Source organism: Cheilinus undulatus, linkage group 8 (assembly GCF_018320785.1).
Source record: "Cheilinus undulatus linkage group 8, ASM1832078v1, whole genome shotgun sequence".
NCBI classification, from domain to species: domain Eukaryota; kingdom Metazoa; phylum Chordata; class Actinopteri; order Labriformes; family Labridae; genus Cheilinus; species Cheilinus undulatus.
In genome coordinates this window covers 27,116,183-27,141,372 of record NC_054872.1, presented here as the reverse complement: position 1 = coordinate 27,141,372, position 25,190 = coordinate 27,116,183, and the positions used below count along the sequence as shown (strand labels likewise).

Genomic DNA, 25,190 nt, shown 5'->3' with positions numbered 1-25,190 from the left:
ACAGGTCGCTTCCTCTTGGAGCTTTCTGGTTTCTCTGAGTCACCACAGCAACCGCCTCCTCCCTTCGTCCCGCACTGATGTTTACTTACAGTAGTTTACTCTTCCCCTAGCAGTCCCTCCCCATGCCTCCCACACTGTTCTGACTCCCATTCGCCTCCCTTCTGTACCCCTCTTTATTTGCTGCATTCCCTCATCATCACAGTTGTCATATTTCTCAGCAGAAACTGTCAAGTGTTTTAAGATCCAAAAAGAGTTAAGAATTTCTTTGTGTTAATCTAAATGTATAGACTTTTTTCTTAACTCATTTCCACTACTTAGTCGTGCTCTTTTCCCACCTCGGCTTCCTGTCTGGCTTCTTTGAGTTTGACTATGTGGATGAGGACTGGAGGTTGGTTCAGAGGTCTGGAGGGGAAGAAATGAAAAATAGACTTAGCTAAGGTGTCTGAGAGGAAAAAGGAAAGATAAATAGGAGAAATAATACCTATCCCTGCAGCTTTGAGGAGGAGGCTGGGTATTATGAAGTTTAAAAAGGATACAATTAGATTGTGTAAGGTGATTTTAATGGGATGAGATTAGGTTCTTATAAGGGCTGTCTATTTTAATCGTATTAATCCCAATTAGTGCATTAATATATTTAATCACATTGATCATATGCTTTATTGTCTCTTTCAGCAGACTTTGGTTAAATCACTGCAATGGCTCCCTAAAAGGGAAGTTAATGTAACAAAGCTGGGTTGAGTCGAGTTAGTTCAAGTGGTCTCCAACATAATGATTCACAGCTGACATGCATCTTAATCAAATCACATGACACAGACCCAAATAAACAAAGATAATCTATTTTTTTTTACAAACAATTATCCATTGATAAATGCAAAAACATTAATGTCTACCTTTTAAACTTGAGCCTAGCTGTTGTTGCTAACTGTTAATTGGCTTAGTGTGGTGTGTCGGTGTTGGTTGTTGTTGTGTGTGTGTTTTACCTTGTTTATTGCACAGCTTTCCAGACTGACATCCACCTCCTGACTTTGTGGTATTTAAAAAGAGACCCAAAAAGATCCAGTCATTGACAGAGTTAAGAACTCCTTATTTTTTTACTCATTATTGGATGCTTTTTAAAATACAATGAAGTACAACACATACTTCAAAATATACAACCCCTGTTCCAAAAAAGCTGGGGCACTGTGTAAAATGTAAATAAAAACAGAATGCAATGATTTGCAAGTATCTCATAAGCCTATATTTTGTTCCCAATAGAAACAACATATGAGAGGTTAAATAGGAGACAGTTTACCATTTCATTAAAAGATATTGGCTCAGTTTCAAACACATCTAGAAATTTTTTTTTTTTTTAAATTAGGAACAGGCCTATGTAGCAACCTCTCTCCTTTTAACAACAGCCTGTAAATGTCTGGGAAATCAGGAGACCAGTTGCTGGAGTTTTGGGAGAGGAATGATGTCCCTGAAAGAGATGTTGCTCTAAAACCTCTATATACTCTTCAACATTGATAGTGCCTTTCCAGATGTGCAAGTTGCCCACACCATATGCACTAATACAACCCTACACCATCAGAGATGCAGACTTTTGAACTGTGCACTGATAACAAGCTGGATGGTCCCTCTCCTTTTTAGTCTGCAGAACACGACGTTCATGGTTTCCAAAACGAATATCAAATTTGATTCATTTGACCACAGAATAGTTTTCTGTTTTTCCTCAGTCCACTTTAAATGAGCTTTGGCCCTGAGAAGACGGTGGTGTTTCTGGATCCTGTTCACATATGGCTTCTTTGCATGTTGCAGCTTTAACTTGCCTTTGTCAATGGCACAGCAAACTGTGCTAACAGACAATGATTTCTGTAAGTCCTGAGCTCATGCAGTGTTTTCCAGTACAGAATCATGCCATTTTTAATGCAGTGCAACCTGAGGGCCCAGAGATCAAAAATGCCTAATATTGACCTTCAGCGTTGCCCCATTTGCACAGAGATTTCTCCAGATTCTCTTGATGTAATGTATTATGATACTATGATGGTGGGGTATTTAAAGTCTCCATAATTTTACACTGAGGAACATTTTTCTGAAATTATGCCACAATTTTTGGACTCAGATTTTTACAGATCGGTAAACCTCTGCAAATCTTTACTTCTGAGAGACTCTGCATCTCTAAAATGCTCCTTTTATACCAAGTCATGTTCCAATTAACATTAGTATCATTAACTTTTCCAGCCTTCTGTTGCCCCGTCCCTACTTTTTTGGATCTGTAGCTGCCATCAAATTAAAAATAAGCGATTTTTTTCCATGTAAAGGTTAAATGTCGCAGTTTCAATACCTGATATGTTTGTGATTGTTCGACTGTGAATGAAGTATGGCTTATGAGATTTATAAATCTCTGCATTCTGTTTGTATTTACACAAAACACAGCGCCACAAATTGTTGGAATTGGGGTTTAACTTAAGAAAAAAAAATACTCAAAGCACAAGTACACAAAAAGCTACTCAATTATGGTGATTTGAGTAAATGCAATAAGTTCTTTCCAAAGCTGCTTCTAAGTAAATAAAGGAGGACAACATGTGCCGTTAAGTTTGATCGGGTCACTGTAAGTCAGTAAGCTACAAACACTTCGCATGCTAAAGTGTGCTGAATTTATGATATGTGTGATTTCGTGCGGGAAAGACACTTCCATCGCTACAGCCGAGCTGTGGCGGAGCCTCTGAGGTATGCCACATCCTCCCCTCCCCTCCCTGCCCTCTCCCCCCGCCCCGCCCCCGCCTCTCCTGTACGTCGCATCGCTGAACGGTGTTCAGCACGGACAGCAAGCACCGCACCGCACGAACCAGCGTTCGGTTCACCTGTTCCCCCTCGCAGAGATATTAATTTCCCCCTTTTTTTATATCGGGCGAAGAAAGCGTCAGGACTTGAACGGGCAGCCCTGACGTCACCATGCCAGGTAGAGTCTGAAGGGAGTGTTTGGGTCGTGAGGAGGAGGTGGAGGAGAAGGTGGAACACTGCGGGTGTGCTTGGGGTGGCCTCTCCATCGCGGTGAACACCTTTCGGGCTCTAAGATGATGGACGGCTGGCCGCCGCTGCTACTGCTGGCTCTCTTCGCCATTGCGGGAGGTGAGTAACTTATCCGTGTAATGGCTCCATCGACGCGCCGCTGTATGTGTGTATGTGTGAGTATCGTCACCTTTAGAGAGCCAAAAATAACACACACCTCACCGACCGGTAGAACATGCCCAGCTTCTTATCGTGGCTTCAAAATATTGTAACAAAAGGAGCTGCGGAGGAGAAGCAGAGGAGGAGAAAATGAATGTTTCATTGCGGTGTCACCATGTTTCTCAGAACAGCAGCGTGAGCGACGGAATGATGTAGTGGATACATATCAACCACTCTAAATTACAGGCGCGTGATATAGAAACAAATGCACGAGCTAGCTTGATTAGCGTGTAACGCGTGAACGAAATCCCTTAATTTAGGGTACGTGTCGTTTATTTAGAGCCTTCACGTGAGAAGGTAACACCATGTGTCATTGTACCAAAATAATACTGTTAAAATGACTTATTCTGTCCATTTCTTTATCTGTTTTTCTCCAAATAAAACACACTTAAAACGAACATGGTACATTTTTGACGACGTGAGGAGCACGTTAGGCATCGTAATTGATTCTTAACATTGTTGCTAACTGGCTCAACGTTAATTTGTTCCCCAAAATAACACACACCAGCTCGCACACAAACTATTGAACTTTTGGTCACTGCATGCAATCTTAATAACATTAACCTGCCTCTAAAAGAGCATTACTTTAATCCTTTCTCTCCAAATATACATTAGAGAGAAAGAGGGATAGAAATTGTGTTATTTATCACCCACTTACCCCCTCCCTCCCCTCTCTCTCTCCTCCTCTCTCTCTCTCTCATTAACACTGAGGTCCTACATTGAGTGGGCAGGTTAATGAGAGGCACGTTGAGCTAAAACAACTTCAACATCCTGTCATCAAAGGACAAATGATGTGTCATGCAGCAGCACAGGATAAACCTTCTGCCTCTGTTTAACAGCTTAAACTGAAAATGGTCTTTTGTCTGCATAAAGGACGTGCATTGACTAGTTTGGACTTTCTGCAAAGCATCTTCGTAGTGCATCCAGAGCAAAATGAAGTGTCTAATAAGTGTGAAGCTATTAGGGTGTTTAGTGATATTTTACCTCAGTAAGTTGGCTCTAATGCAGTGTTAATTTCTGTTCAGTGAGAGTTTGCCCCAAGCAGGGAGGAAGAAACACATCAGCTGATTGGCTGAATCAAAGCTGCTTTAATAGTTTTAGCCAAGCCATAGTAGTGACAGAGCAGAGGCCAACTCACTGCCTCTGAGCAAAAAGACTGTTTGTTACTGCCTGTGTAGCAGCACCCATATCCGCACACCTCCATCCTCACGCACGCACACGCACACATGCCTGGCCATCTGCCTTGCATTGACTAACTGTTCATCATCACCCATGGGGACAGCATGCTCCTGACTTCACTTTGTCGCACACACACATACTGCTCCTTTATGTCACACACACACACACACACACACACACACCCAAAAGTCTTATACACAATACATCCAGCAGCAATCCCAAAGACATACAGTGAAGGATCAAATGCTTTGACCTCCACTAACCTGCAATTTATCATGTCAGCATCAGCTCATGGATACACTCATATGCAAACACATGCACAAAGGATGCATCTAAAGGAGGAATTATGTCAAATCTATGCTTTAATAATGATTTTAACAATACTGAACCTTTGTTTATTCACAGACTGAACTTAAGAGGTTTTGACAACAGTAGGAATGCTTACAAGAGCACAAAAGTGCAAAAAAATGCAAGGTGTACATGAACAAAAGTTTTAGTTCTCTAGCTTTAAGTAGTGCTGCACAATTAATGCAATCACAGTTGTGATGTCAGGCTGTCTAATTGCACAACTGCTTTAAAGGCTGCAGTTATTTTGTATTTATTACTTGAAAGGTTTACAAAATGCCTGCTGAAATACCTTTTAAGTTTCCAATAATGCCACTGCATTTGTGCTTTGTAGAAGTACGTTTATTTAAGAAAGAGGATTTTTTGGGTGAGTTATTTTGAAAGAACGGCTGTAAGACTTCAGGGTATCTACTTTATTTTAAATGCAACGTAATATTTGTATGTTTGAGCTGAGAAATACACATGTCTTACTATCATCTCTGCGTTTTCCTTTATAATGTAGCAAGTAGATTGATGATACCATTTCTGTATTATAATCATGTGCTGCAATATTGTCCAGTATAATCGTAGTCGCACATTATTACCAAATCATGCAACACTAGATCTAAGTCTCTCTGTATTAAATACATTAAAAATGTTGGCAATGATTTCACTCTATTTTTCCTGACTTACAAAACCTTCATGTCTTTATTTTCCTACTCACCATGTTTATTTTTATGCGGCACTATACTGAGGCAAGTATAGAAACCTACTTGGCAACAATCCTGATTCTGATTTTGACAGAGAATCAAATGTGACAGAAATGTGTCTTGTTTATGACGCTGCTCTAAACTTGCTGCATAATATTTGCCTCCCCGCCAGCGTTCGGATTTGTCGGCTGATCATTCTTGAGTTCAAACGGGTACGCTCGCTAAACTAGAAAAACGCCGCCAAGATGAAATGTGACTTTAAAGGAGATTCACAAGCAAGTGTACAAGCAGAGTACTAATGAGTCATTTTCCCTTTAGGGAGAAAATCAGATTAGCATTATCCTCAGAGACTATAAACTCAATACACATACAGATAAATGCATGCAAACACAGGTTGAAGGAAACGTTTGCATGGCTGCGCACACACCTGGAGCATCAGCTTGTGTTAACACCTTTTAAGGATTCCCTACGAAGGCACAATAATTGCACAATGCGTAGTTAGAAAGGCGACATCAGAATGAATTAAGTTTTTAGCTGGGCACATTTGTTCACATTAGCTCATGCTGGCACCTCTTCATATCACATTCCCATCGAAAAAGAGCAAAAGAGACGAGACATTTGTTATGCATCTCTTCCATGCACACACACACTTGAAAATGTGAGAGTGAAAATTGGTGGTGATGGAATTAGGAGAAAAGTCCTAACTTTATGACAAAGCTTTCTTACGTAAGACTTTAAAAAGGCACAAACATGCACAAAAGCAGCCTGAGATTCAGTGGTCGTGCAAGGGCAGTGAAGGACGTTTCACCACCTGTCTCAGACTCTGCCGTGAGGATGCGGCCCTCCTCCTGTGTGACGAGGATGCCTCTTGTCATTTCCCCTGCAGGCCATGCATAATAAACAGGTCTGTGGTGCTGCTTTTGACCTGATGCTGGGGTTACTGGATATGGAGCACAGCGCACAATAGTCTCATCAAGCTAGGACGTATAAGTGCAGTGGGATTAATTTTACAGCTACACTTTTATCAGCTGAATCCTAAACCAGACACTTTGGATTCAAATCTTCCTCTTTGCATGTGTATAATCTTTGTCCCTGTTTTTAGTGAATATCAAGTAACCCTTTCCTTGGCAGCGCCACAGTTTAGAAAGTTCTGCTCGATCAGTTTAGCCTGTCATCACTTTTCTGCTGCACTGTTCCAGCTCACTGATCTCTGCAGCATCTCAACCTGCACATTACAACAGCCCTTCTTTTGTCTCTATCTCTCTCTCTGTCACTTTCATTCTCTATCTTGCACACTCTCTCTCGTTCTTTCCCTTTCTATCTCTTTGGCCCCGGTCCCAATGGCAGCAGCAGCAACAGGATCAGATCAGTGGATATTTGGCTGCATCTGTGGTTATGAACGCACAGCGGAGGGGCCTGCATATGTATGTGAGAACGTGTGTGGTTCTGTGTGTCAAACAGTGTGCTCTCATGTGTGATTTGTGCGAGATTGTGTGTGTATGCAGCAGTAATAGTAGCAGTGCACAGCAGCAGTGTGGCCCAGGAGATTAGAAGAGGCAGAGGGAGAGCACAGAGGTTTAATAGAAACTCAAGCAGAGGAGGAGAAGAGGCAGATAAGAGACATTTGGAAAGTTTAAAGCTTTAATTTTGACTTGGTCTAAGAATATATAAAGGAAAATGGATGGCTTACATAGAGGCAGGGCTGAGCTTATGTTCCAGGTGTAGAAAGAATTGCACTCCTGATACTGCAGCTTCCTCTTCCTCTGTTGATAACATTAATGAAAGATAACACTTTAGCCTCTTCTAGCCAAGGCACTAATAATCTCACATCTCAAGCATTAGCCTGGAAAACCACAGAAAACTAGATTAGAAAATACTTATCAGCAAAAATAAAGACATTAACAAAAAAATGACGTGTTTTTTTTTTATCAGAACTTCTGCATTATAAGAAACAAGCACAAATGAGATCTAGATCCATGAGGGCATGGGCACATATTAATCTCAGACAGCCGCAGCAGCATCAAGTGATAACACTGCTGTAAGATTTATGGTTTTCCAAATAACGGCTCAAATAATAGCTGTTGTGGACGGGCATTATGCAGTTCAAATGATGGATTTTATTGCTTTCCTAGAAATATGCACCACTGTAGTTGGAAAGCCAGACCTCCTTTCATCTAACAGACGAGCTCTTTAGGCTGTAAATAATTATATAACATGTAATATAAACACGCTCTAATTCCATGTCCTAAATACAAGGTTTTCTGGATAAATCATAACTTCAGACATTGTAACTCTAACTGCTAATTCACCAGTAATACAGTACGCTCTCCTTCAACTAGGCAATAAGAGAGAACCCTGGATAACTGACATAAACAGCAATATTTGAGTCTAAGATGTTCTTCTTTGGGCTGCTTTAGAACAATTAATCAAACTCTTGTATATAAATGTAATGATGCCCGATATTATCGGCCTTATATCAGTATCGGCAGATATTTACCAATATACTGGCCATGAATATCAGTTTATACAGACTGTAAATATAAGCAATATGTACTAATACGTTATTGGAGTTTTAGACAGGACTGACAGACCTATGTCAGTTCAAGTCTTTGTCTTTGTTCATCCTGATTCTTGAAAGTGTAAAGGGTTTAAAGGAACATCAAGTTTTAGGTCTGACATATATGTAAATATCAGTATTGATAGTGGTTTTGGCTAAAATGAATGTGTCAATGTCAGCGGATTGGATACCAGCAAAAATCCATAACCATGCATCCCTAATATGTAATTGGAATCTTTGAGGTAGTGACGAGTTTAAAAAAGGTTTAAGCAGAAGAATAAGTAGTAGTTTATTCAACTAGTAAGCCATGGAAGTTAAAGAGTATTCTTCTTTTCCATTACTGAATAAAAACAAAGTGTGGGCCCTGGAGGGACAGCTGGTGGGTTGCAAGACTTCATTTACAACTAGAAAAGCACTCAGAGAGCACAGACCTCCGCCATTAGCCCTATCTCTCAATAGTACAGAATCAATTAAAAGAATTCCTGACAGACAGTGATCCGGATCACTCCCAAAATCTAATCAGTTCTTCCTTATGCCATTTCTGACATTTCCTGAAAATTTAATGAAAAATCTGTCTATAACTTTTTGAGTTATATTGCTAACAAACAAACAAACTAACAACCCCTGCTGATCACATAACCTCCTTGGCGGAGGTATGAATAAAAACAATAAGCATAGTGTTTTAACTTGATTACTTGCTAATGTTTTTTAAAGGGACTTTTCATTGTTTTTTAAGTTGGGTTGTCTGAGATACTTGGCAGTAGCAGGGGCATTAGCCTCCAGTGATTTCAGAGAATGTTGCCCCTTCAAACAGGTCATACTAGAGGAAGCTAGGCTATACAATAATTTAACTAGTTTAAGGTGACAATTTTTCAGATAACAATGCTGGCTCAATCATATGATATATTGAGAATTTTTGGACTGATTTATTTTCACCCAGAAAGCCTCTGTGTTCGGCACTATTTTTGCAGTACGAGCTTCAGCTACCGGCTACGTGTTCTTCCACCTCAGTGTATCTGAACAGCTGCTTGTGCCAAACTCAGAGGCTTTCTGGGTGAATTATAAAACACTGTGAACATTCTTGATACAGCATATAATAGTCAGCATTGTTTTTTGGCTCATTGTTACCTTAAACTTGCTGAATTACGCATTGAAATTGTACCCATCTGCTATGTTGTATAGCCTAGGGGCAATGCTCACTGAATTCACTGCAGGCTAACACCACTACCATTGCCAAGTAACAGTCCAACTCAAAACATAAAGAAATACACCTTTAAAAAACATGGGACAGGAAACACAAGATTTTAAATACATGACACCTTTTTATCATCTATTTTGTCTGAATTACAGAACTGGGCCCCAGAATCTTTCAGGTTTTAAATTGGGCTGCAGCTTACTGAAGTTTAGGCAAAACTGTCCTGGAGCATTTTAGACATTTGGTTTATAAATTTCTTGTGAAATTTTACAGGGTGAAACCTCTTACAAGGTTTGATAATGTGGTTAAGCTCAAACACTTGCACTGCAAACATATCTTCTTTAGTGGTCCCTGCTGCAGACATTTTAACCCCCATCATCAAAGTAATCATGTGATTCTGCATGCGCAGTATCAAATGATCAGTTCTGTTGATTATTAATCCACAGAACACTCTTTCAGTTGATTGACTGGGGTTTTGTCTCCATGGCATTTCATGAAAGAGTTCACAAGGGGCTGTCACAGATCCTCAGACCCAAAAATGCTGAACAAATTTTTCATTTTTTCGACTAATAGTCCCACACCCAAAAAAGGCAAACATGGACGTAGATATGTCATAGTGGTTGGGTCGTACTTCACGTATATGAATGGCCTGGGTTAAAGACCGGCATGTGGCTCTTTCACCGAATGCAACTCCCAACTCTCTCATCCCTGTTTCTGACTGAATCCACTGTCCTATGAATCTAGTAATAAAAGGCAAAAAGCCAGAAATTAATATTAAAAATAGGTCACACGAAAAAGCTGGAACTAGCACTAATTGTTTTTTTTTTCAGCTAAGAAAGGATTTTTTTAATGAATTATTAAAAAGTGGTTATATTTTTATCAACTTCTAAATATGTACAGTTGTTTAGGCCTAGCATTTGTCTTAAATTAGAGTGAGTCAAAGGCTCTGGCCTCAAAAGTTTCTTTTACCTGATATCTTATAATACACTTAAACACTTTATGAATATGTCGGTTTATTTCATTGACTTTTAGCATCAGTGCATATTGAAATTACAGCCTGCTCACTCAAAAGCATTTTATTTTCTATATTTATATATTTTTTACAGAATATATGAATAACTATTTTACATTACATTTCTAATTTTACAGAATATATAATGAGAATATGAAGTGGGTGTCATTTAAGTGTGTGATGAGAAAGCCTACATTTGAATTTGACGTTTACCATGGCATCAGAAAAAAATGAAGGACTGAAAAGAAACATACTATGGACATTATGACTTTTGTTTTTAGCAGAGTGTAATAAAGGTTGTGTTTCTTGTGTTTCTCATTATTTGTAGTATTTAAAACAACAGAAACTATTTTGTTCACAGTGGACTTGGCTGAGTTTAGTGACCATAAAGCTTCCTCCCTGAGTTAGTCCACAGTGGGATAGCTTTGTATTTGAAGTGCTGTGATATTGCAGCTGAATGGAGGATCAATATTAATACCTCAGTTCTCTGGCCACTACAGAGCCAATTGGGTGTTGCCAGTAGATCAATGGATCTCTCCAGTATTGATTTAAGAATATTTCAGCATAAAAGGTCCCTGCTGCAGCCAAAAAGCCTCTTTGGCAGAGCGCAAGGATGAGAGCAGAGAGCGACCCTTCCTCCCCTCCAACCTTTTCTCATCTGACTGAGCTGTATAAATTGAGATCATCACTGTAATAGTCTTAGCGAGATAATTTAATTTAGCCCCCTCTTCGCCCTCATTTTCTCCACATTTGTCTTTACGTGTGTGGACTCCGGGCTTCAATGAGCTTTGTTAACTAGCAACAACACAAGCTGTAAAATTTAACAACTGACCATTTCAAGGGGCCAAAGACTTAACTCTAGGAGTGATTTTATTTAAGTAAAACTCACATTTTCCACGGAGGATCAAAGGGAGAGACGGACGTAATAGTGGAACAGTCCTACACTGAACGTGGCTACCATCTCGTCTGTTCCTGAGCTGAGTAGCTGACGTCTCCGTGTGTTTGCATGTACGTAACTTCCCTCACTCTGGAGTCTAATGGGGGGGGCCCTGCTGAAATATTCATAGTGTCACATTAGGTTTGCAATATTTGTACTGGAAAACAACCAGAATACAACCCGAGCAACCAGCAACATTACAACCACTCAGCTCGGCCTTTGGCATGACTGAGAGTCGTATGTGGAGGCAGCCAAACGGAGAGAGATCTCACTTTGTTTAGAAGCGTTAGTAAGTGCTGCAGATGAGCAACCGGGTCAGCATGTTTGTTCAGTGATCAGGCCCCGAGTGTGTGGATGTTTTATTTTTTTACAGTGTTGTTCTTGAGATAAGAATGACTAGAATAGACTAACGCTCTCTGTTTGGGTCTCTAATTTGTCTCAGTGCCATAAAATATTAGTCTAGACTTTCATCCTGAGCGTGTGCATGCAACTACTTCAGGAACACTAAAAATAAGCAGGAATACGTAGAAATAAGAGTGGATTTTTCAGGCATGACTGCACAATCTCAGAAAAGATTTTGTTTATAGAATGATTTGTTTCTCAATCTGCATTCCAGTTCTGACCTGCATCAACAAACATGCTAGATACATGTACCAGATTTTTTTCATCTTGTTTGTACTGCAAAAGACACAAAAATACTATAAAACATGACACAATATAAAGATCCTGGAAATAAAAGGTAGCTTTTGCTAGACATAGTAAACAAAGTAACACTGAGTCTGTGGAAATCCATCAAATGTTTTACACATTATCTAAATCTCGGAGTAAGAGACGAGCTCCCGCTGATGGAGATGTTGTTTGAATAGAAATGCTGAAATGCGATAGTTGTGTTACATCAGTTTGGCCTCGGGCTTTGTTTTGGCTCCTTGTAAAGTGAATCTTAGTCATCTCCGTAGTCATTTACTAAGAGGCTTTTCTCCACTGCTCTTTTTTAAAACATAAATTCTCCTGGCATTCGTACTCAGTTGGTCATTCAAAGATGAAGTGAATCAGTTTGTGTATATTGTAAGGTCAAATGAGCTTATGAACAAATCCCTTGCATAAAATATGTCCTTTTTCATACATTTAGGTGAATAGGTGCTTTGAGATGCCTTGATTGTGATTTTTGATATATTTCAGAGCCTGAATATCATTTAAGCAATCTAGCCATATTTATATGCCTGTAGCTATTTTGAGAATGATTTACATTATATCTGAGGATTGTGGCGATATAGGGTCTACTTTTTTCTGCGTCATCATTGTTTAAGTGAGCTATATTAGCTTTCTGTCTCAGTGTTATTGCTTTGTGCTTCAGGGAATAATATACATTACTCATATGGCTCAGACACAGACAGCAATGCTTATTTCCCTCATGAATATGTGCTCACAAAAGACACACATAAACAGCAAACCATTGGTCGTGCTCAATAAACAAGCAGAGTGCTACATGCGTGTGCTGACAGGAAGTGTATTGATGATGCTGGATTAGCGAGGCAAGGGGCAATAAACGGACAGTGGCTGTCAGCGACGGGGAGATGGAGATAGCAGGAAGGAGAGAGCAATGGAGAAAGCCGGGGAGTGAGAGGAAAGTATGTGCCTGCCTGGATGATTGAGAGATGCGTCGAAGAAAAAGTAAAAGAAAATAAGACGGAAGTGAGGGGACGCAGAGAGGTGCAGGAGATTAAAAAGAGGGGGGAGCGAGGGATTGCGTGTTAGTTTACGGGGCATGAATAGAGTCTTCATTGATCCAGAGACAGAAGCCATCATTCCTGCTCAGTGAGCACAGCAGCTACAGGGAGAGAGAGAGGGAGGGGAGTTAGAGATCAAGGTAGAGACAGAGAGGGAGGACAAAGTGTCAGGGAGCATGTCAGAGACGCACAAATATTTACAAGTGCAGGGAGAGGGTAAGAAGGTTGCAGTGTGGATTTATGTTTTATACTGCTAATGAAACAACATCTTCTTCTTTATTCTAGCATTTATTTTTATGTGTCGCTTTTGTAAACTCTTTTAAATGCTGTAATTTTGTCATTTTAGGCATCAGGGCTATTTTGTTAACTGATCCATCATGTAATTAAATTGTTGATCTTCAAAAATGTCCAATATATCATAGTCTCCAGTTTAATGTGTGCACTTCTTTATGCATGGGTCACATAATAAGCACACAAAAAACATGTATGCAAGGGTATTCCATGCTTTTCTTAAGCCTTACATCAGTGATGATGTACTGGGGGCCCCAGGGCAATATCAGACCCCCCAAAGCTTCACATCCGGACCCCAAATTCTATTAAATAAAAAAAAAAAAAGATGGTTTTTAGGGCATCTTTTGTCTTTATATCCCTAAAACTATTAAATCAAGCCTAAAAACAATCAATGTTGAAATAGTATGGAATGACTCACGTTTGACATATTTTTACAGAAATCCCCTTGTCATCCATCCATCCATTTATCCATCCATTTTCTATACTGCTTATCCTGTTCGGGGTCACGGGGTGCTGGAGCCTACCCCAGCTGTCATTGGGCGAGGGGCGGTGTACACCCTGGACTGGTCGCCAGTCGATCGCAGGGCTGACATATAAAGCCAGACAACTAGGCACGCTCTCACACTCACACCTACGGCCAATTTAGATTCACCAATTAACCTAATGAGCATGTTTTTGGTGGTAGGAGAGAACCCATGCATGCACAGGGAGAACATGCAAACTCCTCACAGAAAGGCCTTGACTGGGAAGCGAACCTGAGGCAGCCCCCCTTGTCATCCATCATTTGTAAATATAATGCATGATAAACACATACTCATCATTCAATCTGCAGTTTTTGTCTACTTCATCTTCAGGCTCTTGGATAGTGCAGTTTTCCCTGCCTGAGGTTTAAAAGAAAAGAATTACTGCATGTGGTTCTAACCAGTCAGGACACAACACAGTAGTGTCAAACCCAGTGATGGACAACATAGAAACCCCAGAAACATGGAGCTAAAATATCTCAGTTGCTTCCTTGTGGGTGGCTTCAGTATAGGTGGTAGGGGCTGATCTCATTGTGTCTAAAAACTGAAGGAAATACAAGCATTAACACATAATATGTTAATTAGACAAAAAATGTCTTTTAAAAATTCGGTTCATTTGAAGGTCTGGCCCCCACCCAGTGTTTCAGATAAAGTAGATTCGGCCAGAAAAGGTAGCGTTAACCCCTTAAAGCCTGTTGTATCATATTTGATACATACTTTTATGATACCTCTATCTAATCAATATAATCAATAAGTTACTAAAAAAAAAATTCTGAATACAGGCTGATAAATGATAAAAATGCCCTCAAGTGGATTATCAGTTACCAGAAACACCTCATGTATCAAATGAGGTACAAAAAATATGTATGTTAAATTTTATGGAAATTTGTTTTTTTTTTGATTTCAGTAGAAAGTGAAATAAACATTTAAGTTCAAAAAATGAGAGTTTTCTGGCTATAATTTGTGTATCAGGCTTTAAAGGGTTAAAATGATAAAATGCAAAATCAGTTGGTAGGACATTTATGAAAATGAGAAGCATTATGCTTGTAAACAAAATGATTATTTGTTGAGAAACGTAGTGATTATAAAGCTCCCTAACTGACAAGATGTGATTTGTTCAAGCAATTGTTAATCGGTAAGTTTAAAGAACATTCAATTGAAAATTAGTAAAGAGGTGTGTTTTTAGCGTTAAATAGCAGTCTTATATAATCTGAAATTATTTGAATTTTTCCACCGCTGTTTGTCTCTTTGTTTATATTAAAGTTCAAGAAGAATAATTGATCGAATGAGGTTCATCCTTACATTGAAGAAAATATATATGATTAATTAAATGCCAGCTGATGTTTTCCTCCCCACTGTAAATAACCCCTGTAACTGCAGATTCAACCATAACAACATTAGTGCTAAGGTAACAGCAGCAGGCAGCCGGTGTTTATCTTCAGGGGGAATGTGTGAGGGAACACTGAGAGGGAAAAGATGCAGCACAGGAGCCAGCACATGCCAGAGAGGCAGGGAGTGAAGAGGAGGAGAAGGAGGTGCAGCAGGACAACGTGTCTCTCAGAGAAACTCCTCCCTCCTCCTCTTGTGTGGTGTTGTGACAGCTCTGCCCAAACTCGAACACTCAAACAGATAGACCTACAGTCTGCTACAGATGGAGGGAAGAAGAGAAGGAGGGAGAGACGGTGTGAGATGGAGTGAAAATAACCCAAAGCTATAAAAGACTGGCAGTTGGGGTGAAGTGCAACACAGCAGATGAGAATAAAGGGAGACAGGATGGAGGCAGGAGAGAGTGAAAGAGGCAGAAAGGATAGCGATAGAGACATCCAGACTAGTTGACTCATACTCGTGATGTCACATTTTGTATGAAGTGTGTATCGAGCTGTGATGACGTGCTCCAGTAGGTAGCGGTGAGTAATCCCATGGTCCAAAGATTCTAAACTCTCAAAACACTAGAGATAAGCAGCAGTGCTAGTAGTTTCTGTTGTAGAGGGAGATTTGTGGAGGAGCTGAATTAACTGTCTCATGCCCAAAGACACAACAAACAAATAATGTACAACTAAGAAAACGAGATTTGGTCAAGCTAGTGTTATGGTTCAACTAGTGACAATGTTAGTTGGCAGCTTTCAGCCAAATGCATCTGTTGTTGTAGTTCACAAGGTGTTAAAAATATACGAGTTGCGAATGTTGTTCATTAAATTAATATCTGCCTAAAATACTGTGAAATCGTAACAAAACACCACAAAGGGATCTGTTAAGGCTTTATGTTTTGAACACAAGTTACCACTACCAAGACGGCTGATAGTCGCCAGTAAACAGGTCACTCTTTGGACCAAAACACTAAGTAGCTACATAAAAAGAAATAAACATTCCCAGTAAGCGACAGTAATTCCTTGCATTACAGCTGGGCCTTACAAATGCAAAAACATGTACACAAAACTAAAACAATTATGAACCAAATGAACAAAGTATCCATGGATTGCTTTAGCTGCTAGCAACATGTCTGGGTACAATAAACGCTCTTCACGGCTTCACTTAGCTAGCGGACAGTTGAAGATACATTTTGGCCTAGGACTAGAGCTGAACGATTTGAGAAAATAATCTTATTGCAATTTTTTTTGTTTGTTTTTTTGTTTGTTTGTTTGTTCTTTTTACCAATATTGTGATTGCGATTTAATGTGCAATTATTTTTAAGTTCTTGTGTATTTTTCAAAAAACATGAGCAATAAAGCAGCGTTTTTTGTTAACTTCTTCTGTGCATGGAGCAAATTGGATAGACTTATAGTGACTATAGGGACTATGCTATAGAGTCAGCTATTCAAGTTAGGATTTTCCTGCATTGATCCCGATGATGTTCAAGTCACAGTGTTTAATTTGCAAAGATGTACAAGCTAATGACAGCCTGAGGCTGTGTAATCCTTGGAGTCATCTTAAGACTGAGCAAAAAGTCTAGTGACCAAACTAGGGGAATTTTTAACAGGAAGTGAAAGGAATTTCTGTCACTGACCACTGATCAAAAGCAAGTACCAGGAAAGGCTGAAGGTGGAGGATGGTCTGCAGTGATGCAATCCTGCATCAACTGTACAGATGAAAACTTGTAGATCCCACTAAATAAGAGTGTAAAGCTTAATAATCAGGTAGTATTGGCAATAAATTCATTACTGAGACCAAATAACTGATTGCCTGGGAAAGATGGATGCAGACCAAAATATCAAAATTATGAAAATTTAAAAATGTTTAAAGATTAGACATAAATGTTTGAAAATATGGTTGTTTATTTTTTTCAGTCTGAATCTTTATGGGGGTGGGGGTTCACTGAATGAATAGTTTTCTCTCAGGGGAGGCTCACTCTCCCACACTTTGAAAACCCCTGTAATAAATCATTCTATATAATAATCAGCACAATATTTGATCAAACTAGGACTAATTGAGAATATACAGGTACATCTCAAAAAATTAGAATATCATGAAAAAGTTCAATATTTTTTGTCACTCATTTCAGAAAGTGAAACTCAGATATTATATAGACTCATTACACATAGAGTGAAATATTTCAAGCCTTTATTTTTTGAAATGTTGATGATTATGTCTTACAGATAATGAAAACCCAAAACTCAGTGTCTCAGAAAATTAGAATATTACATAAGATCAATAAAGTTAAAGATATTTTAACCCTTTACCTACTGACCTAGCGCCGGCGCTGTTTTATATGTCCGGAGTATTATTACCATAACTCTGTCAAAGTTTGTCCGATCAGAAAAATTCCAGCGGTGTTGGAAAGCTGAGAATTGTGGGCATGCGCACATATATGGTTCATTACAGTACTCGCAACCATAAGACATGGGCATTCATAGCAAAACACCATAGCAAAACACCAGAAGTATTGCAAGACCGCTACACGGATTCTCAACACTGTAACTCCTCAAAAGTTTGCTCAATCTAAAAAATTCCAACGCTGTCAGAGAGCTGAGAATCTGTGCTTTCCAGCAATATATGATGTGTGGTATATATATCACAGTAATGTCGAACAGCACCACGAAAATGGCAGCTTTGGCAGAAGACGAGTGAGAAAAGGAGAGTGAAGGAGAACAAAAGGAGAGCGAGCGAGAGTGGTGTTTTGTTTCCAAAAATAGCGTTAGATAGTGGCATTTGTGCGTGTCTGTCATGTGCAATAACAATATGTTACTTGAGAATGTTGAGAACGCATTTTTTCACCTTTATTTGCACTAATTGTCGCCATGTATATAGTTATCTTTTGCACTGTGTTTTGCACACCCAAAGTCCTAGACTCAAAAAATGACTGGTGATTGTTCTAAACATGTATACGTTCACATTTCAAATGTCAAATCAAAACTTCATGAGCAATAACAAAATTTCTTCTCATAAAAGCCATGGCAAACATAGCAATTTTTGTGTTTTTTTTCTTTTAAACTGCTGACAATTCCATATAATGTGCAATAATCATTAACCAGATGTTGAAAAGCCAAGTTCAAGTACTCCTGGGAAAAGGGACCAAAGCTCTCAGACTTAGGGCACTTCCTGACTATTTTACAGCCATAATAATAAAGTATGTCCAAATCACCATTTTTTGACTCAGTAGGTAAAGGGTTAAACAGGAATGCCAGGCTTCTGAAAAGTGTGTTCATTTCTATGCACTCAATACTTGGTTGGGCCTCTTTTTGCATGAATTACTCCATCAATGCAGTCTGGCATGGAGTTGATCAGCCTGTGGCACTGCTCAGGTTAGGGCCCTATGATTTCTGCATTAACAGAATCGCAGACGGAATGGCAGAATTGGCCAATAAAAACGGAATCTACTATTTAACGCGGAAATTGCAGAAATTGAATGAATTTGACTAAAATGCTGTTTTTTTTTTTAAGAAAGAGGAAAGTTTATCTGGGGAATATGTTCTGGAGGATCACTAAAGGGTGGCACAACTTGTGCCTCACTTCACAAACACTCAGCCCGCCCCCACCTAAACAACACAAAGCTTGTCAGAGCAGAAGGATTTCTTCATTTACATTATAAACATCAGTTAGCACCCAGTATGATTATATAAGTGGATGTGTCTTAAAATGTTGAAAACATCTGACAGTTACACTGGTTATAATTATTTTATATCAGGGTTATCCAAACAATGGCTCCTGAGCCAACTCTGGCCCTTTTTCTATATATTTAAGATTATTTCTATTTAATTAGTGAACATTTTATTCATTTACATAAACAGGACACTCTTTTTATGGTAAAATTAGTGGAAAGGTTAAAACACAGAATTCCAAAAAATTTAAACTTGGAATTTGGAAAAAATGAAATTAATGGGGTTCAGGTCAGGCCAGTTTGCTGGCCGATCAAGCACAGTAACACCATGGTCACTGAACCAGCTTTTGGTACCTTTGGCAGTGTGGGCAGGTGCTAAGTCCTGCTGGAAAATGAAATCAGCATCTCCATAAAGCTTGGAAGCAGAAGGAAGCAGGAAATACTCTAAAATGTCCTGGTAGATGGCTGCGTTGACTGTGGACTTCAGGAAACACAGTGGACCAACACCAGCAGATGCCATGGCAGCCCAAATCATCACTGACTGTGGAAACTTCACACTGGACTTCAAGCAACGTGGATTCTGTGCCTCTCCACTCTTCCTCCAGACTCTGGGACCTTGATTTCCAAAACATGCAAAATTTACTTTCATCTGAAAAGAGGACTTTGGACCACTGACCAGCAGTCCAGTTCTTTTTCTCCACAGCCCAGGTAAGACACTTCTGACATCGTCTCTGGTTCAGGAGTGGATTGACACGAGGAATGCCACATTTGTAGCCCATGTCTAGGATTCATCTGTGCATAGTGGCTCTTGATGCGCTGACTCCAGCCTCAGTCCACTCCTTGTGAAGCTTCCCCAAATTCTTAAATGGATTTTGCTTGACAGTCCTCTCAAGGCTGCGATTGTCCCTTATGCTGATGCACCTTTTCCTACCACACTTTTCCCCTCCACTCAACTTTCTATGAATATGCTTGGATACAGCACCCTGTGAACAACCAGCTTCTTTAGCAATGACCTTTTATGGCTTACCCTCCTTGTGGAGGGTGTCAGTGACTGTGTTCTGGACATCTGTCAAGTCTGCAGTCTTCCCCGTGATTGTGTACCCTGCTGACCCAGACTGAGAGACCATTTAAAGGCTCAGGAAACCTTTGCAGGTGTTTGGAGTTAGTTAGCTGTTTAGGTGTGACACCGTGACTTTACAATATTGAACTTTTTCACAATATTCAAATTTTCTGAGACACTGAATTTTTGGTTTTTATTATCTGTAAGCCATAATCATCAACATTTCAAGAAATAAAGGCTTGAAATATTTCACTCTATGTGTAAAGAGTCCATATAATATACAGTCATGGACGAAAGTATTGGCACCCCTGGAATATTTCCAGAAAACACAATATTTCTCCCAGAAATTGTTGCAATTACAAATATTTTTGGTAAACACATGTTAATTTCAGTTATGTGCATTGGAGCAACACAAAAAATCTGAAGCAAAAAAAGGACAAAATTTACATAATTTACCACAAAACTCAAAAAATGGGCTGGACAAAATTGTTGGCACCCTCAATTTAATATTTGGTTGCACACCCTTGGGAAAAAATAACTGAAACCAATATCTTCCTGTAACCATCAACAAGCTAAATTGGATTTTTGGACCACTCTTCTTTTGCAAACTGCTCCAGGTCTCTCAGATTTGAAGGGTGCCTTCTTGCAACAGCAGTTTTAAGATCTCTCTATAGATGTTCAATGGGATTTAGATCTGGACTCATTGCTGGCCACTTCAGAACCCTCCAGCACTTTGTCTCCAACCATTTCTTGGTGCTTTTTGAGGTATGTTTGGGGTCATTGTCCTGCTGGAACACCCATGACCTCTGACGCAGACCCAGCTTTCTGACACCAGGCCCTACATTGTGGCCCAAAATCTTTGATAGTCTCCAGATTTCATGATTCCTTGCAGTCAAGGCACCCAGTGCCAGAGGCAGCAAAACAACCCCAAAACATCTTTGAACCTCCACCATGTCTGACTGTAGGTACTGTGTTCTTTTCTTTGTAAGCCTCATTCCATTTTCTGTAAACAGTGGAATGACTTGCTTTTCCAAAAAGCTCTACCTTAATCTCATCTGTCCACAAAATGTTCTCGCAGAAGGATTGAGGCTTACTCAGGTACATTTTTGCAAACTCCAGTCTGGCTTTTTTATGTCTCTTTGTCAGCAGTGGGGATCTCCTTGGTCTCCTGCCATAGCACTTCATCTCATTCAGATGACGACGTATGGCCCGAGCTGACACTTTTGCACCCTGAGTCTGCAGGACAGCCTGAATTTGTGTGGAAGTTGACTGAGGATGTTTGTCCACCATTGAAACTATCCTGCGTTGCATTCTTTTGTCAGTTTTTCTCTTCCGTCCACATCCAGGGTGATTAGCCACAGTTCCATGGGTCATAAACTTTTTGATTATATTACACACAGTGGACAAAGGGATTTCAAGATCTCTGGAGATGGTCTTGTAACCTTGAGACTGTTCATATTTTTACAAAATTTTGCTTCTTAAGTCCTCAGACAATTCTGGGCTCTTCTTTCTCTTCTCCATGTTCGGTGTGACACACACAGGCACACAACACAAAGGTTGAGTCAACTTTAAGACATTCTAACTGGCTTCAGGTGTGGTTCCTAGATTGCCAGCACCTTTTACTGCCACAGGTGAGTTTAAATGAGCATCACATGCTTGAAAAAAAACAAACCAACAAAAAAAAAGATTTACCCACAGTTTTAAAAGGGAGCCAACAATTTTGTCCGGCCCATTTGTCTGGTTTGTGTAAAATTATGTAAATTTTGTCTTTTTTCTTCTGTGTTTTTGTGTTGTTCCAATGCACATAAAGGAAATTAACATGTGTATACCAAAAACATTTGTAATTTCATCCATGACTGTATGGGTTTCACTTTCTGAAATGAGTGACAAAAAATATTGAACTTTCCATGGTAATCGAATTTTTTTTAGATGTACCTGTACATTATGTAGACTAACCACACCTCCGCATTTTAAGTGCGGCCGAGGATCCTGCCTCGAAAAAGCCAGACTCCTTTCCAGGACTCTGGGATTTGAAATATGAGTATTTGAGGTCCCTGTCCTAATATTCCACAAAATAGTAGTTTTGGTGTGTCCCTGAAAAACACGACTTCACCAAATTTGTGCAGAAACAGCGGTTTTAGTTTTTTTTGCACCTCCAGCGAATGACTGTGCCCCCACAAGAATTGAATGCCCCCACAGCAGTCATCATTCTTGTATGAAAATCAGTTCGAGCAAGATTTTGTCCTATATGCATCCCGTGATGTACCAATCAAAATACCCCTCAAACTGCACAAGCAGCAATGGTTAACATCCTGGTTGACAGTTTCAATAGAGCATCATCGCATAAGAAATATAGAAGTTTATGCACAGAAATACAAACCAGTATCCTTATTAGTGTGTACTGCATAAATATTGTCTTCATAATTGCCAGGGGCACTCATTATTTCTCAAGGGAAGGCTGGTCCCTCCCTCCAGGAGTCACATTCTCACAAGTCCCCCTGTTAACTTGAGTCTTTCAGCCCAATGCATCTGCAGTTGCTCACAAATGTCTCTTTGTTCCTTTTTTTTTTGGATTCATGCAAAGTAGCTATTTAATATTATACTGATAAAATACAGTTGAAACACAACATTCTGGTCGTGCATGGCCAGTGCCAGATAGTGTTAGCAAAATGCAGACTCCCCCGCTCTTGTGCTTTTCATGACATATCCGATTGAATTAAAATACTTAAAAATGCCAAGAGTGACACAGATGGCAGCATCGTGTTCCGCTCACCATAGAGGCAGAAGATGATGATCATAATGTGTTCTTGTTGCAGGCGGCCTCGGAGCAGACACAGAGGAGCGGTTGGTTGAGCATCTCCTGAACCCGGCACATTACAACAAACTGATCCGTCCTGCGACTAATGGCTCTGAGCTGGTCACTGTGCAGCTCATGGTGTCGTTAGCACAGCTCATCAGTGTGGTGAGTGCAAACATTTTGACTGTATGCACCTTTCACAGCATGAGGATAAACCCCATTTATTTTCACTACAAATGTAAAAAACTTCAATTTTAGGGTTTTGTAAGAGTTAAGGCCCATACTAATGCTTACTGATAGTCTGCTCTCTATGGAGAATTAAAGAAAAAATACTTCAATAGACCTTTTTCTCTGCTACAGGGATTTTTATTCAAGTCTCATGGTTGGAGCTGAAAAATTAAGCTGTCTAGTGCTGTAAATCCCAGGAAACCTAGTGTCAGTCTGTTCATCACCCTAGGCATGAGCTGTTCAAGTTTCATGGAAATCTATGCAGAGCATGTCTTTATTAAAGGCAGACAAAAAAAAGCAGTAGTGGAGGAAATGTTAAGATCTAGTAATACCACATTTTGACTGAGAGGGCTTGCTGAGAGGGAAAATCTGTGCCAAGACCATTAAATTATTTTAGGCTATAAGTTACTCAAATCTGCATATGTCAAATTTTATAGTACTGCTGCACAATTAATATAATCGCAGTGGTGATGTCAGGCTGTGCAATTACATAATTGCATAAAGGGCTGTACTTATTTTTGTATTAAGTAAGTAGTACTTGAAAGGTTTACAAAAATGCCTGCAGAAAGGTCTTTGAGGTAACAATAGGGCCACTATTGCACTTTCTAGAGGTACCTTTTTTTAATATTAAGTTATCTGGAAAGCGGTACTGTAAAAAACTTAAGGTTTTGTAATTTTCTATGCTACTTAATAACTGCATGTTTTGAGTTGAGAAATACACATTTTAAAACTCTCATTATTCTTGCATTTTCCTTAATAACCAAGCAAATAGACTCATAATGATACCATTTGTGTATTCTGTCATAACTGCAATATTATCCAGTATAATCACGATCACACATTATTACCAAATCATGTAGCTCTACTTTGTAATACAATTTATTCCCAGAAATTGATATGAAAGTTTAAGTTTTATGCTCAGTTTAGTTCAAGAGTCGTTTTCACAGCTGTGCAATTATCCGTTCATCCATTTTATATACCGCTTAACCCGTTCAGGGTCACGGGGGGCTAGAGCCTATCCCAGCTGTCACTGGGTGAGAGGCAGGGCATACCCTGGACTGGTTACCAGTCAATTGCAGTGCTGACATATAGAGACAGACCTGTGCAATTATATTTTTACAAAATGCAAACATCATATACTTGACTTGCATTTTTGAAAAGCTTTCATACCAGTTTTGCATGTGCAAAGATGATTGAGTGATAGAGAGAAGTAGAATTATTTGACAACATGATTAAAGAATATTCCACAGACTTTTTGCTCCAGGGGTTAAAAAAATGCTAGTTTGCAAGTCAGGGCTGCTAATGTTCTTTGTAATTAAGATAAAAAGTAATATGGGGGGCGAGGGTATGGGGTGACTGAGTAGTTTAAAGAGCGCCCCATGTGCGCAGACAGTCCGGGTTTGAATCAGGCCAGAGGCCCTTTACCGTGTGTCTCTCCCCCCGCTCTCGTCCCTGTGTCTGACTCTATTCACTATCCTCCTCTATCAAATAAAGGCAAAAAAAATGCCCAAAATAAACCTTTAAAAGAAAAAAAAAAAGGTTATATGTTTAGCCTTGGCAAAAAATGTGCCTTTCTCCTAAGTTTAATGAAAACTGGCCCTTAGATTTATTTTTAATCTTGCATTCAGAATTGTACAGACACACTTGTAGACTTGTGCTTTTATTTCTGTTTTTTTTTTCCCCACAAAACCCTTAAAGATGTGGGTATGGAGTTTGCTAAACATGGTTATTTACCTTAACCTTGCGTAGCAGATGGATACGCCCGTTTCCATGTTTCTCACCGGCAAATCCATCTTGCAAAGCTCCCGTCTGAACCATTTGGGCCCGGTTAGAAAGTGACAGGACCAATCAGCGACGAGGGGCAGTACTTTCTGGCGGAAGAGATGCTGCTAGAGTGCCAGTTTTATCAGAACTTGACATAATTTCTTCGTTAAAAGAAGAACAAAGAACAGCAGTGAGTTGTTTTCTTTTCAAAATGACAAAAATCATATAGTGACATGTCTATAGTCGCCATGGTTCACGTTACGTAGTTCCCTTTGGAGTTTAGTCCTTGGTAGGGGCGCAGCTTGGTAGCGGCTATGTCATGTGTTTTGTTGCTCTGATTGGCCCGTAAAGGTGTGACAGACAGACTTCCTTGGATTACACATACATTATTTGTAAAATGTATACTTTCTCATTATTTTATGCTTTATCATCAAAAACTTTTTTTCTAATTAAACAGGTTTAACAGCAAGGTGGTTTACTGAGACAGTCCTGACAAAGTGCTTAAAATAACACAATAAAACATTCTTCTCAACTGTCAAAAATTGAACTGTAGTTCTGACCTAAAACTCCTGCCCTTAGGATACACTTTAAAGGTTAAAGAATTAGGGAAAAAGAGGAAAGACCCTTCAGCTTAGGTATGTCT

At 39.5% G+C, this 25,190-nt stretch overlaps 1 protein-coding gene across 2 annotated transcripts in view; it reads left to right on the top strand.

Annotated features, from left to right (window-relative positions):
• Positions 1-2,788: 2,788 nt before the first annotated feature.
• chrnb2 (cholinergic receptor, nicotinic, beta 2) overlaps positions 2,789-25,190 on the top strand; it is a 42,844-nt gene continuing 20,442 nt past the window's right edge. For both annotated transcript variants that reach the window (XR_005992216.1, XM_041793367.1), the window contains exons 1-2: positions 2,789-3,111; positions 22,575-22,720. Coding sequence is in view for 1 of the 2 variants with exons in the window: in XM_041793367.1 (XP_041649301.1) it covers positions 3,057-3,111; positions 22,575-22,720 (201 nt within the window). In the remaining variant the exon portion in view is untranslated. The remainder of the gene's footprint in view (positions 3,112-22,574; positions 22,721-25,190) is intronic.